Here is an 18933-nt window from a genome sequence, read left to right on the forward strand (position 1 = left end):
AAATTGAAAAATCTTGATCTGCCCCTTTTTTTTTTTGCGGGCCCGGGTTTGCCTACCCATTTTACCAATACTCCTGTAATAGTCATGTTTTAAATAAATTAAAAAAAAGACAATGATATTGAGAGATCACCATTGACTGACTATATTTTATCAGTAAGAATCTTCACATGCAGATCACATTTCCAGATCTTCATTTTAATTGTTGATCCATGTTGGACAGTGGGATTTGAACCTATGACCCAAGTGTCAGTAATTGATAACAAACGTTAAATATGCTAGCCTAACTATACTGTTATTGGTATGGGTTTGGTGCAGATGAAGATTGATGTGCTTTATACACTGTTTTGGTCCCTGTATTGGTCGTGCTTTGATATGCTGTATACCCTGTGTTGTAGCCAGACAACAGGCTGTTGATGATTCCTGGCTTCCTGTTCTCAGCTGTTGGCATGCTACTTCTTGGCCCATCCTCACTTCTTGGTTTTGATGAGGATTACAAGTGAGTTATCAATGCATACAAGTTTGAACATGGTTTAGGGAAAAAATAGGACAGAAACTTTCAAATGAGACTTTTTAAAAAACTTCAACTGAACACATACGGTAAAAATATATAGGCACCAGCACACGGGTATATAAACCCTTCATTTTCATTACATCTGATAGCTCATCTCAAACTCTGATCTCCCGAAGTTCTTGATCTTTCGAAGTGATTGGTTCTGTATGTTGTGAATGTAAACTTCCGGCTACTATTATTATTGAACCAAAATGATCAGAACAAAAATTTCTGGAATTTTAAAAAATTTCAACCTTTCAAACTCTTGAACTCTTGATGTTTACACCAGGTGTCCTGAAGTTCGAGTTATTGAGTTTTACTCCTGATCTCCTGGCTTGGAATAAGTGCAATAAAGATAATTATGCCCCCCTTCGAAGAAGGGAGGGCATATTGCTTTGCTGCTGTCCGTTTTCTGTTATGTCGGTCAATCGGTCTACCAATAGTTTCCGTTCATTTTCTTCGCAGAGGTTGTAGGTATTGAAATGAAATTTGGTATACACATTTATTATAATAATAATATCTAGGTCAAGTTCGATTTTGGGTATGTTCGAGCAATTTTCGACAGAGTTACGCCCCTTTGACTTAGAAAATATCCAATTATTTGCAGTTTCTGTTCATTTTCTTAGTGGATGTTTCCAAAGGAGGGGGGCATGAGTGTTTCACAAACATCTCTTGTTTATCATATCATGGGTCGTGTATAGCTTCAGTTGAAGAGTGAACATTTACTCGATTTTTCATAAAAATCTCTATTTTTGAAATCAAGGTCAACTGTCCTTAAATATCCCTGAAGAAAATTTTCCATCTCTATAGAAATTTGTTTGGCAGTGTAAGAATTTACATTATGGGGAAGGTCTTTCCCTTTCGAAAAACAAACAAAATTAATGTTAATTTTTAATTAAAGTAAATGTAGAAAAACAGTATAATCTGTTGTCTTTTCTTATATTTTCAGTGAGCTATGGTTGAATATTGTAGCTTTAATAATACTGGGGATATCAGCAAGTCTGGCATTAATTCCAACTTTTGACATCTACATTGAATTCTCAGAGTAAGTACTTGATGTACAGGGGTATACATGTACTGGTAGATATATTCATTCAGAGATAATTGTCAAAATACTAGTACATCTGTCAATTTGTTTTCAGTATGCAATCTTGTTGATATACCGGTGTCATATAATATTTTGAACCCCGCGATATATTGAACCCGGGTTCAAAATATCGCTGCGATGTATTGAACCCCCCCATAAAATATTGAACCCAGGTTCAATATTTTATGGCCGCGATATTTTGAACCCCCCTCTATTTTTCATTGGTATTGGAGAGGGGGTTCAAAATATTATGGCCGCGATATATTGAACCCCCTACCTTTTTCCAATTCCCATTGGATAGGGGGTTCAAAATATTATGGCCGCGATATTTTGAACCCCCCTTTATTTTTCATTGGTATTGGAGAGGGGGTTCAAAATATTATGGCTGCGATATATTGAACCCCCTACCTTTTTCCAATTCCCATTGGAGAGGGGGTTCAAAATATTATGGCCGCGATATTTTGAACCCCCCTCTATTTTTCATTGCTATTGGAGAGGGGGTTCAAAATATTATGGCCATGATATTTTGAACCCCCCTCTATTTTTTCAATTCCCATTGGAGAGGGGGTTCAAAATATTATGGCCGCGATATTTTGAACCCCCTCTATTTTTCATTGGTATTGGAGAGGGGGTTCAAAATATTATGGCCATGATATTTTGAACCCCCCTCTATTTTTTCAATTCCCATTGGAGAGGGGGTTCAAAATATTATGGCTGCTATATATTGAAACCCCCCTCCTTTTTTTATTGGTATTGGAGAGGGGGTTCAAAATATTATGGCCGCGATATATTGAACCCCCTACCTTTTTCCAATTCCCATTGGAGAGGGGGTTCAAAATGTTATGGCCGCGATATTTTGAACCCCCTCTTTTTTTCATTGCTATTGGAGAGGGGGTTCAAAATATTATGGCCGCGATATATAGAACCCCCTACCTTTTTCCAATTCCCATTGGAGAGGAGGTTCAAAATATTATAGCCATGATATTTTGAACCCCCATCTATTTTTCATTGCTATTGGAGAGGGGGTTCAAAATATTATGGCTGCGATATTTTGAACCTCCTACCTTTTTCCAATTCCCATTGGAAAGGGGGTTCAAAATATTATGGCTGCGATATATTGATCCCCCTACCTATTTCTAATTCCCATTGGAGAGGGGGTTCAAAATATTATGGCTGCTATATATTGAACCTCCTACCTTTTTCCAATTCCCATTAGAAAGGGGGTTCAAAATATTATGGCCACGATATTTTGAATTGTTGAGACATGTAAGAACGCATTCTCTGGTAGTGTACATTCATTTTTGTTGAAATTGGATGGACCACATTGCTTAGTATAAATTATGAAAAAAATACGGTTCCTTTAAGGTGTAATATCCCTCTGCTATTAATTTTGCCATAAATTTTTTAAAATATTTCATATTGATTTTCATCAAAGTCAATATCAATCGATTCACATGAAACAAATTTTACGTGATGAAGCGCTGCCAGATTTTTCAAAAATTGATAAAATGTCTAATCATGATATGAAGAAAACTAGATATAGTGATTAGAAAAAACAAAATTTTACCATCGCAGCATAAAATTAAAAATCCAAAATGTATATGAAAATAATGTATAGTTATATACATTTTCAATTCATATTAGAAAACATAATGAAGCACTGCGTTTTAGTTCAGAAAAGCACTTTGTTGTATAGGTTTGCAACAGAAATTGCTTCAATCGGCAAGAGTCATCTTTCTTTATCATAGACTATTGAAGGTTTTACATACATGTTTTACATACAGTGCAAGTAAAATTGCCACAGTTTCTTAAATTTCAGAAAAGGTTATCTTTTTTAAATTTGGATAAGATAATAGTAAATGGATATATATATTTAAGAAATCCTAAAAATGTAAACCAGAGCATTTTGTTATGTAACACAAAACGGGGATCAAGTGAATAATCTTCCAGTAATTGGTATGATATCAATACAGGGATATAATGTCTTGAATCAAATGAGCTGAGATATAAGGGTCATAATATTTTGAACCCCCTCTCCAAAGGAAATTAGAAACAGTAGAGGGTTCAATATATCGCAGCCATAATATTTTGAACCCCCTCTCCAATGGGAATTGGAAATAGGTAGGGGGTTCAATATATCGCAGCCATAATATTTTGAACCCCCTCTCCAGTAGCAATAAAAAAAGGAGGGGGGTTCAATATATCGCAGCCATAATATTTTGAACCCCCTCTCCAATGGGAATTGGAAATAGGTAGGGGGTTCAATATATCGCGGCCATAATATTTTGAACCCCTTCTCCAAGAGCAATGAAAATTCGAGAGGGTTTCAAAATATCGCGGCCATAATATTTTGAACCCGGGGTTCAATATTTTATGGGGGGGTTCAATATATCGCAGCGATATTTTGAACCCGGGTTCATAATATCGCATAATATATTGAACCCGGGTTCAATATTTCGCGGTATCAAAATATTATATGACACCGGTACATGTAATAACCCAGAGGTTTAAATTCCTCATACTTGCTAATTACATGTTTCAATTGTATTTGTATATGGCACAAGTGTATCTGTAATAGTTTAATGATTAAGTTGTGTAGTGCATGTATTGTGATGTTTTCTGTTTATTATTACAGAGAGCTGGGGTTTGAGGAGGATGTTAATACATACAGTTTAGTGGCAGGCTTATGGGGGTCTATGTATGCGTTTGGGTAAGAACTGCAGTTTTGCTGGAAAGCAAAATAAAATAGATCTTTGATCATTTATGCTTTTTATACATATTAAGTCTCTTTTTGTTATTCTGAAAAAAATTTGATTTCTGTATGCGCATTCACTTTTTCATTATTTTTTTTTATTTTTGTATACATGCATGATTATTTTGGGCTAACATTACTCTTGTGAATGATTTTATCCTTCTTTTTTTTTTTTTAAATTTTCTTGGACAAAGCAACATAAGATAAAAGATAATCTAAATTAATATTTGCAGTTTTAGATTCTCTAAATGACTTTAAAGGCAATTGTGATGAACATAAAATGAAGACAAATTTTACAATTAGTTAAAGTGCTGCATATATTGCTAAATGACTTTATACAGGGTTATTTTTGTCCTGTGTTAATTTCGCCCTTCTTCACTTGCAGTTTCACCCCATCTTAAATTCTTCCAGACACCATTGTTTTTAAAAAGAGATATTTTTAGATAATGGAATGCGCTCAGACTTAAATTTGCCCGCTGACAACGAGCGCCAAAGAGGAGGAAAAAAAAAATATATTGATGTATCTATCTAATATCAAGGTCATTCTGAGATTTGACTCCCTGAATTTCTTTACACAGAGATTTCATCGGACCTTCCCTAGGTGGCACTTTGCTGGATGTAGTGGGCTTTCAATGGTGCTGCACAATTACTGCTATTTGTTGTTTAATCATGGTAGGTTTGCTAAAACTTGTAACTTTAAGGTCAAGATCTAGTAAATAATTCCAGAGGGTCATCTCAAAATATCAAAATGCACCAAATTTTGCTATATATTAGGAATATTACAAAATTAATGTTAATTTGTACAATGGATTCATAAAAAAAATTAAGAAAAATAACCCAGAGGATATCATAAATCTGTTTGTAAAATTTCCAAGGCATACACTTTTCATACCCCCCGCAAACGAAGTTTGGAGGGTATATAGAAATCACCTTGTCCGTCCGTCTGTCTGTTCGTCCGTCCATCTGTTCATCTGTCTGTGCAAAATTTGTGTCCGGTCCTTATCTTTCTTTTGGAGAAACATTGGAAGTTCTTACTTCAAACAAATATTGCTTATGACCTAAGGGTGTGTCATGACCTTGAACCAAGGACATTTGGGCAAGGTCAAGATCACTGGCAGAAAATGTGCAAAATTTGTATTTGGTCCATATCTTTCTTATAGAGAAACATTGGAAGTTCTTACTTCACACATAGATTGCTTATGACCTAAGGGTGTGTCATGACCTTGAACCACGGTCATTTGGGCAAGGTCACCGGCAGAAAAAGTGCAAAATTCATCTCAGGTCCATATCTTTCTTATGGAGAAACATTGGAAGTACTTACTTCAAACAAATATTGCTTATGTCCACAGAAAGCTTGATTCCTTATACAATATATAAATTGTCCCTAGTAATGTTAAAAAGAGTAAAATTCTTTGGGTTGCCTAAAACATATTGCGCATACTTATTACTATAAAGCTGGACGATATGTTGATCTCGGCTCATTTTGAATCACAAGCTTTTCCAGTGTACTTACAGGTAAGCGTTGAATCATTATTTTTTGAAAGATATAGTCTTATAACTGCAGCGGTGTGTGCATACAAATTGAATAACTAGCGCTAGCGCGTTATGAAAATTTGTATGCACACACCGCTGCAGTTATGAGACTATATCTTTCAAAAAATAATGATTTAATGCTTATATTTACATTGTTTCAAACTTCTTTCCTTGTCTGCAAATGTGATTTTTACGTCAAAATTTCTGTTTTATCCTAAGGGTAAGTTCAAATTAATGGAAGAGCCACTGTAACAGCCACAAGCGTGAACTTTGATTTTCGCTTGTGACGTTGCATTTTACAGCGTTCAACGTTTGTGACGTCATAATAAAACTAGTCATTCTATCCTTTGAGTACCCTGTGTGTGTTACAGTCTTATAACTGCAGTATCTTTTCACACACTTTACATGCAAAAAATATTTGGAATGTAAATATATGTATATGATGATTTATTGGATTTATTTGCTGGAAAGGTATTAAAGGAAGAGACAGAACTATACTAGAATAGTTCTTCATGTCGTACACTGTTCCTAAGTTCCTGATTGTATCTCTGTTATCATATAAGCTTATGACATCGATGTCTTTAAAGCCTAAAAACACCAGTTTTATAGTGCAGAAATATTTCTTCTCTCTCAAACTTTGCTTTGTAAGCATTTGTTGTATTTCACGAACTTGCAAGTCGAAGAAATCGGTACATGAAGTATAATTAAAAAAAACCCAGAAAGGTTTAGGAACAAGACGGATATTGAAAACATGAACACAGAATGTTTAAATAAAATACCAGTATACGCCTTAATAAAACAAAACGGAAAACACCATTTTGACCCTAATAACACCATTTTTGTAAAAGGAAGCATATATCGTCAAACTCAGTATACCCTAATTGTGAATTAAAACTTTTTGTTGGACCAGACGATAATTGTTTTAATGCTTTGTTTCTTGTTAAAAACTTATATAGAAAGTGATGAAATCTGGCTGTGAGCCATTTTAAATCGCCATTTTTACATGTATCTATTTTACGGAATTTCCATCATAGCTAGCATATTTCTTAAGACTCAGCATGTCTTAGTTATATTGATAAACTTTGCTGGACCAAATTAAACTTGTTGGTCTCGTGCTTTTATCCATTTTAAGAAACTTTAAAAAAAAAAAAAAATGAAATCTAGCTGTCCGTCATTTTGACATAAAAAGCATCGCTTTAGTGGAAACCAGCATGATTCCTCAGACTTACCACGTCTTATTTATGATTTGAAAATTTATTTAAAAAATTATAATTGTCTGTTTCTCGCTTTTTCACCATTTAAAAACTAAAGGGAAAAAATATAAAATCTGGATGTCCACCGTTATGAATCACCATTTTTTTTTTACAGATAATTAACAACATTTTTTTGAAAATGGCATATTATTCCTGACTATCCACACCTAAGTTATGATTAAAAACTAAGCTGGACTGAATATTCATTGTTTGTCTCACGTCCATTTCAGAAATATAAGACAAATTAACAAAATTTTGTTTTCCGCCATTTTAAATCGCCACTTTGACCTAATTAACCAAATTTGTGGAAACCCAGCATAATTTGTAAGACTCAGCACACATTGGATATGATGAAATACTATTTTGGATCAATTCACTAGTGTTTGTCATTATTTTTTCCCATTGAAGAGACTTTAAGAGAAAAATTTGAAGATTGGCTGTCTGTCATTTTGAATCGCCATTTTGAGCTACTTAACGCCATTTTCATGAAGGCCAGCATATTTTTTCAGACTCAGCATACTTTAATTATGATAAAAAAAAAAACCATGCTGGACCAAATAATAATTATTTGCCGTTAAAACATATTTCTAGAGCTCGTTTTAGATATTAGGACTAGACTATTATAGTGTTATAAATTTGAAATTATATAGACAACAACTAGATATGATCTCGTTACGAGTAACGAGTAGGTCTTCCGTTCAATTTTTAAACGATACGATTAAAATATCAATGAAATTTCAGAATTCCCCCTCAAACACTCCCTTTCAGATAATGTATACGATTGTCAATATCCTTTAAAATGCTTTACAAAGTGTTTTGCTTTTTCACATATTGCATGTTAAAGATTTAAGAGTTTAGTCCCCTAAAATCCATAATTACGTCATCAATGGGTGTGGCAATGAGTTTTACAAACTGATATTGTTATGATCAACAACTTTGTTTCGGTAATGCATTACAAAATCTTGATCGTTTTCAAGGTATGTGAAAAAGACTTACCGAGTGTATTGGCCCCTAATGTAAGGGGCCAGCCCCTTTTTGTTGCGTTTATTCAAAAGGTCTCACAAATACTATTAATTTTTGTTCTTTCGCGTATCTAAAATTGTTGTTCATTTTTTAGATACAGATGATTGAATATTTTAGGGGCCAGCCCTCTAGATTCTCAATGGGGACATACATTGGTGTTTTAATTGATGGAATCGATTAGAATTATCAATGCAAGCCTTTTCTCTTCTACAAAGCTTAACAAAATATGTCTCCTTCTCTAGATATATTGCGTAAAAGTTTCGGTACGTTGGCCCTAAAAATCCCAAATTACGTAATAAATGAGCGTGGCAATGATTTTACCTGATATATATTGTTACGATCAACAACTTTGCCTCTATAATGCATTACAAAATCTTTATGGTTTTTTAGTTATTTGTAATAGAGTTTACGAGTGTCTTGGTCCTTAAATAAAGGGGCCAGCCCCCTTTTCATGATTTCTTTATATAGGTCTTAAGAATACTACCATTTTTTTGTTCTTACACCCATCTTAAATTATTGTATATTTTTTAGATACGAATGATTGAATATTTTAGGGGCCATCATTCTAGATCCTTAATGGGGACAGACATTGGTGTTTTAATTGATGGAATCGATTACGATCATCAATGCAAACATTTTTTCTTCTACAATGCTTAACAAAATATGTCTCCTTCTCTACCTAAAAATCCCTCATTACGTAATAAGTGGGCGTGGCAATGATTTTACCTGATAGATATTGTTACGATCAACAACTTTGCCTCTATAATGCATTACAAAATCTTTCTCATTTTTAAATTATTTGTAATGGAGTTTACGAGTGTCGTGGCCCCTAATTTAAGGGGCCAGCACCTATTTCTTGGTTTTGTTGGAAAGAACTTAAAATTCTCTACCACTTTTATTATATATGTCTTAAGAAAATATCTACTCATAAAAAGATACAGATCAAAACGTATGAAAATTTTGATTCAAAATTCGTATCCAATTTTCGAGCCCAGGCGAGCTCCTAAACTTTGCGCCAATGGCGTAAAAAACTGCATTGTGCACAACTTCAAACTATGGTCTACCTATCCTTAAAATTTTATATTCACATCTCTGATAGTCTCTGAGTTTATGTCTGCACGGAATTGGTCGTAAAAATTTACAAAATCGGCCGTAAATCGGAACCGGAAGTGACGATTTCAAAATTTCAAAAAACTTCTAGAATTATGACCACTGGCAATCATCTGTGGAAAAAATGGTCGAAATCGGCCGAATAGTTTTCGAGATATCGCGTGCACAAAATTTGTGGAAAAAAATAATAATAAGAAGAAGAAACAGTACGAAAACTATAAGGTCTTCCGTTGGAACATCGAAAAAAAAAATACGACCTCGTTACGAGTAACGAGTAGGTCTTCCGTCCGATTTTTTTTAAAATGATACCATGAAATATCGATACAATTTAAAAATTAACACCTCCCCCCCCCCCCCCCCCAAGAATTTTTTTTTTTTTTAAAGATAATGAATAAAAATCCCTAATTACATCAAAAATGGGCCTGACGATGACTTCTTCAAACAGATATTGTAGCGATCAACAACTTTGATTCTATAATGCATAACAAAATATTTATCGTTTTGAAGTTATTCGTAATAGACTTTACGAGTTTCTTGGTCCCTAAATAAAGAGACTAGCCCCCTTTTCTTGATTTTGTTGGATAGAACTTTTGATTCTCTACTACTTTTGTTCTATATGTCTTAACAAAATATCAACTGATAAAAAGATACTGATCAAAACGCATGAAAATTTTGATTCAAAATCTGTACCCCATTTTCGTGCCTGAGTGAGCTCCAAGGAATAGCACCATTAGTGCAAAACAACTATATAGTGCACAACTTCAAACCATGGTCTACCTATCCTGAAAATTTCGTATTCATATCACTGATATTTCTGAGATCAGCTCTGCACAAAATTGGTCGTAAAAAATTACAAAATCTACCGTAAATCCGGACCGGAAGTGACGACGACAAAAAATTCAAAAGCATACAAAATTCAGATAATGTCCCGTCATCTGTGAAAAAATTGTCGAGATCGCTTGAGTAGTTTTCGAGAAATCGCGTGCACAAAATTTGGGGGGGAAAATAATAAACAGTACGAAAACAATAAGGTCTTCCGTTTCCAACTGTAATTATACAGCTTGCTCAGTTTGTTTTATCATTTACAGATTCCATTGCTGTTTTTCAATTTCGTCTATGACCGATGCAGGAAGAGATCTGTCAAAAAGTCTGTCCCAGACAGCAAAGAGGAGCAGACCAAGTTACTGGGTGACAGTCTGGCAGTAGAGACCGTTGGGGACTACATGGCATCGTACCCTCCCCTATCAGCCACTCAGGTCTGATGTCAAAGTGCAAACTCAATTTGTGCAATGCTGTTGGGGTAAAAAAAAATAGTGTCAATCAAAATGCTAGTCTTTATTGAGATATTGAGAAAGTCTTTTTTTTTTAATTATGGATATTAAATTGTGAAGATAAATGGCAATTCAACAAATGTATTTCACAGTACATGTACAAATTTAATTTTCATCAGAAAGTGGATTTTGATTGTATATGGATTTTAATGGCGCCCCCCCCCCTCCCCCACGTTTTGCGCTGCAAAAGTTTTTTTTTTAAATTTACTCACAAAAAATTGAATTAACAACATGTAGTTGGCGCCCCCCTCCCCCCTCCACTTTTATGGGGCCATGTAAAAAAATGATTTCAAAATAAGTAAATGAACAGTGAAATTGAAGTGAAAGCTATATACACCCCCCCCCCCTCCCCCGGATTAGGATTTCTCAAATCTGACAGTACGGCGCATCTTATCAAAAAACCGACTTGAAAAAATTTCGGATCGGGTTCGGTATCTTTATACTATTAATGTTTGTATAAACTTTCAGAAAATTACAAAGTTCTCCATGAAATAAATCTAATTATTTCATTTCGTATAACCTTTATACTACTCATGTACCGGTATGTATAAACTTTCAGAAAATTACAAAGTTCTCCATGAAATTTCATTAATATTAATAATTACGTATAACCTATCACATATTTACACCGCAACGTGTTACGGGGCTCAGCCTTCTATACTATTACACATGCGTATTTACTGTAAACAAAACACATGCAGGGCTTGTAAAGATTCTCCTGGACATGTTTGTTGATATAAATATGTCTTTTCTACTCCTCCCAGGTAATAATTAATAAGCATGATTTTTCGTGTTTATCATAGGAGCCGCTACAACCTAAATTCATTTTTGTATATGAGGCCCCTTGAGGGGTTATTTGACATATTTATGTCTGTTCATTTTAAAATGAACCGAAATTGGTAAACCATTTATAAATTATCAAGTAAGTGAGGATGTGTTCCGTTTAGAGAGTCCCTTTAACCTCTTATACCATGATGACCGTAGTCGGACGAAGATCTTGTAGTTTTCAGCTCGTCATTAACTGTCAATCAAAGTCCACGTGGTACAAATAAACGATATAAGATTACTTTGGTTTGTACGACCCTTAAATTTCCGGAAGCTCATAACTACCGGTACGTTAATTAAGTATGTGAAATATATTTTATGCATTTCAACTATTACAATCAACGTTATTTCTTACTTCCTAACGATACAATGGGTAAATCTGAAGTTATTCACACGTGTTTTCAGCTGTACTGTCTCTTTAAAACTTGGTTGTAAGAGAAATATTACATACGTATAAAGAAGTTAGTACACATTGGCAATAAAAGTAGTATTATGTTCATGGTAAACTGTTTTATTATTTTTTTTTTAATTTTTAGCAGTATTGTTCATGATATGCCATAGGTATTTATATTAAATTTAAAAGTGATAAATGTGAATAAAAAGAAATGGTTATTTTATGTTTTATGTGATTCTAATACATTTGTGATCAAGTATAAGTTGCTTCAATATAAACTCCTTAAGCTATTGTATATTGTCTCTCTGCAGCCATCTTATGATGTACATCACTCAAAAAATTGCAGAATGCAGTATTTTAGTGTACATGTACTGATGGCAGATGCACACAAACCTAAATATTTCTTTATAAAATATAAGGCATTGTACACTTGTCGTTTCAACATCCAGGGTGCGGGGGATATTCTACAGGCATTGTACATCCCTGTTCTTTGACTCATATTGTGTTCTTTGTTATTATTTCTGTCGTTTAATAGGAATAAATACACAATTTTACAAATTAACATAAAAATTAATGTAAAACTACAGCTTATTTGGAGTTGATTTTAATCAACTCTCCTATGCAGTTACTCAGACAAACCGAAAGTGAAACAGTGTTTGGACCTCAGCACAAATCATTGCTGCTGACAAGACTTAGTTCTTGAAAATAACTGATAAATTCGATGTAATGTATGCTTAAGCATCGTTTTTCAAGGAAAATTATTTATAAATACCTTGAAAATAGTCAGATTTTAAATGGTACGAGCAATTTAAATATTTTTCGTAGTCTATGTATTCCTAGAGTTCAATATAGTCTCGTTCAACTCGACGCTCGGCTGTCTCCGTAAATCCTTGTCGGAGATTTACGGTGTCAGCCGAGCGTTTGGTTGAACGAGACTAGAGTTCAATATTGCTTGTATCCATACAATTTTCGAGAAATATTTCTATTACTATACATAGTTTGATTGAATTAATTTTATCTTTAAATATTATTTAACATGATTCATATGGGGGTTGTTTCTCGACATTCTTGTCGAAAAAGTCAAAAAATTCATATTATAAAAATATGCGTAATTCAAATTATAAACTACATGTACTTGTCATGCAAAATAACATATCATTGATTTTAAAATAAATAAACATCGACAAAATCAACTCCCGTCAGTTCTTCAGTACTTTGATACCAATTTGCAAGTATAAGATGATAAAATCAATTTGTTGTACTATACACTAAAATTTTGTAATACTTCCTGACAAGCAAATCTTAATCTGGAAAGTCACAATTGCTGACCTCCAACTTTGTTTTTTGATTAAAGATTTGAACAAAATGTCTTTCATTTAGTTAAAAGCTGTTATGTTTATAATACAAACGCAACTGTATATGTTATTATTCATTACAAGAGTAACAGAATAGCAATTCAAAAAGTGCCATTTTAATACATGTGTCTGTATCTATTTGTATGAAAAATGCTTGTCGGATATATTGTTTTATATAGTTAAGATACAAATAAAAATGTTAGAGTACAGAACTGGTTATACATGTATCTGATATCTTCCAAAGATTAAGAAATAATTAATGAATGAACAAATATTGATCTATTAAAATTGTATGTTCCTTCTATTTTAAGAATTGCTATCTGTGTCAAAATTATTTACGATATGAATTTTATATATACCATTCTATTTTTGTATGAAGTTCAAAAAGTGTTTTGGGCATTTGTGAAAAAAGAAAGCTTCTGTAAACAGTTGGCTTGGTAAATATGTTGTAGCTCATTTTAAGAAAGATTTCAACAAAATTCTTGTTAATAGTCAGCAATAAAACTAGTATTTATATGTATTATTAAACATCAATCTTTCAGACATCTATTGATTTCGAATAATGAGTCATACATAAAAAATTTCACTTTTCAAGACAAATAATAGCATCACAAGAAAATATAAGGATTAAAACAACAATGATAATAAAAAAGACTTTGCATTTTTATAGATAAGCCACCATACCTTTGATTAGAAATATTATAAAAAGAGTTATACTATTATTTTTTTTTTATTATTATCTAGTAGCTGGCTTTCATTGGAGATTAAGTAGTTTTTTATGCCTACTGCTAAGAAAATATACATGTACATGTAGACCAAGGCTGAAAAGTGCTTGCGTCAAGTTCTAATTGACTTCACCTTTTGATACTTACATTTCTATTTAAAATATTTATATCCATGTATATTTTATTCTTTAATAGAGTGGCAATGTGAAATATCTTCACATGAAAGTGTTTTTTAGCTATAAACACTACTTTTTTTGTCCAAGTCGATTATTGATGCTCAAAGTTTTTGAAAGCAAATAAATGTAAATACAAGTGTATGAATGTATACATTTGGTTGGAATACAGTCTTACAATAATCCCAAATTGAATGTGATGAGTACCATTCCTTACATAAATACTCCTTTAGTTGATGTATAATACATATATTTTAAATGCATAAATTAATGTACTGTAACAATACATATGTAGATGCATAAATTAATGTAAGTTCCAAGAAACGGCGTTTACAAATGTTTATAATTATGCAAATCAGGCTTATTTCCATCTTATTTATGTAACATTTTTAACAGTTTACACATATATTTGATTCAAAAGGAAGGATATTTGTAAACATAATAGATATTTATGCATATTACCAAATGATGGGTTTTTTTTAATATTCAATAAATGAACAATGTTTCAAGCAGTGAAAGCACACTTTCGTTTAATGGTTTTTATCAGCAGATGATTCACTTGCAGATTGTTGTAGTAGTACCAATGCTTTAGAAAATGCTGACAGTATGCTAAACACTGAGATTTTAGCTGTAACTAGTGACTTACTTTGTGCCTATCAGCAGAGCGAACCAAGCCAAAGGTCAAAAGGGATCAGAAAATTATAATGCCCAGAATGCTTCAAATCATTTTCTTGTCACTAAGATGAGATGGAATTTTTAATGTAGGGACAATCAAAATTTAGAAACTTATTCACTAGCTTATTCAAAAGATATTTGAATCAAAACTGGCATAATTAATTGTATGAAACATAGAAGATCTTGATATGTGGGAACATAATATAAGGGTCTGAATTAAACATCCATATTTTGAGCTACATTGTTGTTAGGTTAGTATTCTAGGACAGAAAACTTGAATTCAGTTACGGAACCATTAACATGTATAGATAGCACGGTCAAATTGGCAAATTTTGTATGAATTAGATATGGTTTAATTCCTTAATGTAACCTGTCTTCGTTAAAGGAGTGGCACTGGAAGAGACCAGTTGACCTTCCCCATGAATTAGGTTTATAAATACGGCCTTTAACATATAAAGCTAGCCTGGTCGAATTGAATAGTCTATCATTTTATCCAATTGATTAAAGTCGTACTCAAACTGTAATTCGATTTTAATAACGCCCTTCGTCCCTAAATCTCTACAACGTATACAACGTTATATGTTTATCTTATTTAAAAGAACAATCGCAAAATTAAGATTGTAGTATTAAAACTATGGGCCAACAATGTGAATTTGTTTGTCCACAAATTATAGCTCGACTTTCATTACTTTCAGTACTTTGATTTCTAAGGGCGTCATATTTTCCAGGCGTAACTCCATGTAAGTTTATATTCCTGCCCATCTCCTTCAGTGTTCGCTTGGTTTACGCCTGGAACCAGTATATCACCATATATGTAGTGAGATAAACTGACGCCTAGAATCTTTCTGCCTCCATATTCTCGATAATCCAGGCAGAAATTACGTTTATTATAGCATTGAATGATTTATTTTTGACGTCGTCGTGTCAATAACTGCCGTCAGGTGAGCAGACAAATTGAATAACGCGCGTTAGCGCGTTATGATAATTTGTCTGCTCACCTGACGGCAGTTATTGACACGACGACGTCAAAAATAAATCATTTAATGCTTATATTTACATTCTCTTACTGAAGAAATCAATTGTTTACTTGAATAAATCGATATAAAGTGCAGATCACGGAGGGAGTGAATAAGTAACAGCAAGAACAGCTGATTGTAAAACCGGTTTAAACTGGTTTTCACATAGACTGTTGAGATAAGATCGACGAGCATGAAAATATAATCCATGATAAATAACTCTTGAAATGTTGCTTTTAACAATAAAGTCAACGTTTTTGTTGAATAATTATAAAACATCGTGTTTTGACAACATTCATGAAATGCTTTTTTTTAACCGATTACATAGAAATCACTTTTTGAGAACTACATATGTAAATTACTCGTAAATTCATACGTAGTGAATAGGTGTTGCATTTAGAGGCATTTAAACATCACGGAATTCAATGGAAAAACACAATAGAATGTAAATATACATATATATTTACGTATATATAGGATCTAAACATTAAAACAATATATAAGCTTTTCACTTGCCAACTTTGTCCAAGAGCGACGTACATTACGAAGGAGAAGGGGATATACTGTTTTACCCTCGTGTGTCTGTCTGTCTGTCGCATAATAATATATTACTATACCTCTACTTATTTTTCACTATATAAGAGTAATTCGATATATTTCGCTGATTCCCTGAGAATCGCCGTTAACAGACTGATTCCCTGCAAAAAGTGCGTCAGTTCGATGAACTGATTCACCCATATTCGGAACACTTAGTAATTTCTTTAAACCAAAGGAAAAGTTGCGAAATATTTCGAATCATGGATATTCATAACCATATCATTTATTTCTAGTTGCAACGTCCTTTTTGATTGGCTATACGTATTTATTTACAATTTACAATTTAATTATATTTATTTTGACGTTATAAATTGTCGGATGCAAGAAAAACTATATAAACCTGATTGATTTAAGAAATTAATTTAATAATCTTTCTATTGATCGACGTATCAATGGAAAAATTGACCGGAAAACTTCATCAATCATAAATACCTTTATGCTCAAACTGCGTTCATCCACTAATATGAAAAATGTCCAGATTATGTTTTTTGAAACGCCCCCTCTACCGCTTCAGGTTTCAATACGCATCCCAAAATAGAAAGTCTACGGGGATTTTGCATTGCACCAGCCATTAATAAGCCCGGATGATAACGTTGAAAAATTGTGCGATGTATCTGATCGAGTACTAGTACTTCCGAAAGGAGAGCAGATGTAAACATCTCCCATTATAAATCTCCGTAAGAAATTTGTTTTCGTTCCTGTGAACTTTTATAAATGAAAAATGATAATTGTTCAATGAAGATATGTTGGATATATTCCCTTTTATCGATTTCAACTGTATATCTTTCACATGTAACGTTATGTGTATTTTTATTAAAAATCATCCAATTGCGATGGAAGCAATAACTTGGGACAGATTATACATGTAAGTATATTAAATAATGTGTATTGTTTATTTCTGAAGGCTAAACTTTTAATCTTTTCTATTTACAAAGTTGTATTTTGTTTGCTGACAATTAAACATACACAACTTCACATTTTTGTTGACTGTGTTTATTTTGGAAATTCCCGTTCTATAAATAGTGTTAAGGTATCCGATCCATATTAGGACCTTATTTTTCCAACCTTGAATATCCATCATGTATTTAATACTTTAACATTAATTTAAAGCATTTTAGAGTAGAAAAAGATTTACCAAGAGAAAATTTTAAAAATATCATTAACTAAGCAGTAATTAATAAATAAGTATTGCATAATGGTCTATGAGGACAAGCACATTTTTTAAAATAAACAAATTAATACTAGGAATATCAATAAATACCTTGGTGGAAAGGTGTATTTTGTTCTTAGGAATACAAAAACTATCGAAAATGAATGTTTTACCGTATATATTTTTAAAAAATCAATTTTTATAGAATTAAAGCAAAGGGGGACAACTCTTGGGGGACAACTCTTCAAGAAAAGGAAAAGGTCATTAATTAGGACACATTCCACTCTTAAACATGACAATTGTGTCCAAGTATATGGAGTATTAACCCCATATACATCTGTTATGCATCCAGATTCATTGAATTTGGGGCTATTATGGATCGGATACCTTAAATCAGAACAGATGAGAATAGTAGATCCGCTGTGAAGTAGAATAATGACCCCCGTAGAATAATGACCGGGGGTCATTTTTCGACGTAGAATAAAGACCCCCGGTCATTATGCTACGCAGAAAAATGACCCTTTTGCCTGAAGAATAAGTGCCATTTTCATAAAAATGAGCACACTCTACATGAAGAAAAGAGACCCCTGTAGAATAATGACCCCCTTATTTTTAGTATTTTTTTTTTATTATTTGTGAAATAGTCTTTACTTTACAATATTGTAATTTTTACTGCAGTTTACAGAAAGTAACAGAAATTATAATTCATATTCAAATAAACTTAAAGTGAAAGAAGGGGTATATCTTAGAAAATAAAAATCCTTCCGTTAAAACAAGATACTGACGTATTGCATCGGGGTATGGTTGTCGTCTTAACGATTACATTAACATGTATAACATTATTACGAATGACAACACATTAAAATTATTTCGAGATACAAGACACTATAAAACAAAGTCCTTTTTATTGGCGATGAAAGAGTAGACTCGATATTGTTCATGAATTATACTTGTATTGACGATTTCCCCCTACTACAAACTGCTGGGTATGCAAGTGCATCACCCATAATTAATGATGAAACCAAAATTATGAAAAGCTTACTCCAGTGTTAGGCATTATAACCAAGCTGAAGTTAGCAGGCACTGATCATGACAGCAGTCATTACGCCAGTAGAAGTTAACGGCCAATAAGGAAAATCGTCAAAGTACTGAGAGTACTCGAACAGAAAATATATTTTACTTTATCATCGGCATACATGTACATTGATTAATATTAAGATGATTAATGCACCAACAGTTTGTATGAGCATTGACAACTTTTGGATGCAGTAAAGATCGTGTGATCAAAATCAAGGGGGATATAAACCCCTAATATGAGCCCGAACCCCTTTTCCACGCTTTTACAAACAATCTCTTCTTATTATAATCGATCAATGTTTATTAT

At 33.0% G+C, this 18933-nt stretch overlaps 1 protein-coding gene across 3 annotated transcripts in view; it reads left to right on the forward strand.

Annotated features, from left to right (window-relative positions):
* The window catches only part of LOC105330144 (MFS-type transporter SLC18B1), a 54168-nt gene extending 39534 nt beyond the window's left edge, over window positions 1–14634 (forward strand). For all 3 annotated transcript variants that reach the window (XM_066084445.1, XM_034470838.2, XM_066084444.1), the window contains 5 exons: window positions 396–496; window positions 1500–1595; window positions 4273–4347; window positions 4968–5061; window positions 10397–14634. In XM_066084445.1, the coding sequence (XP_065940517.1) occupies window positions 396–496; window positions 1500–1595; window positions 4273–4347; window positions 4968–5061; window positions 10397–10570 (540 nt within the window). In that variant the 3' untranslated portion in view covers window positions 10571–14634. The remainder of the gene's footprint in view (window positions 1–395; window positions 497–1499; window positions 1596–4272; window positions 4348–4967; window positions 5062–10396) is intronic.
* Window positions 14635–18933: the final 4299 nt, after the last annotated feature.

Source organism: Magallana gigas, chromosome 5 (assembly GCF_963853765.1).
Source record: "Magallana gigas chromosome 5, xbMagGiga1.1, whole genome shotgun sequence".
Taxonomy (NCBI): domain Eukaryota; kingdom Metazoa; phylum Mollusca; class Bivalvia; order Ostreida; family Ostreidae; genus Magallana; species Magallana gigas.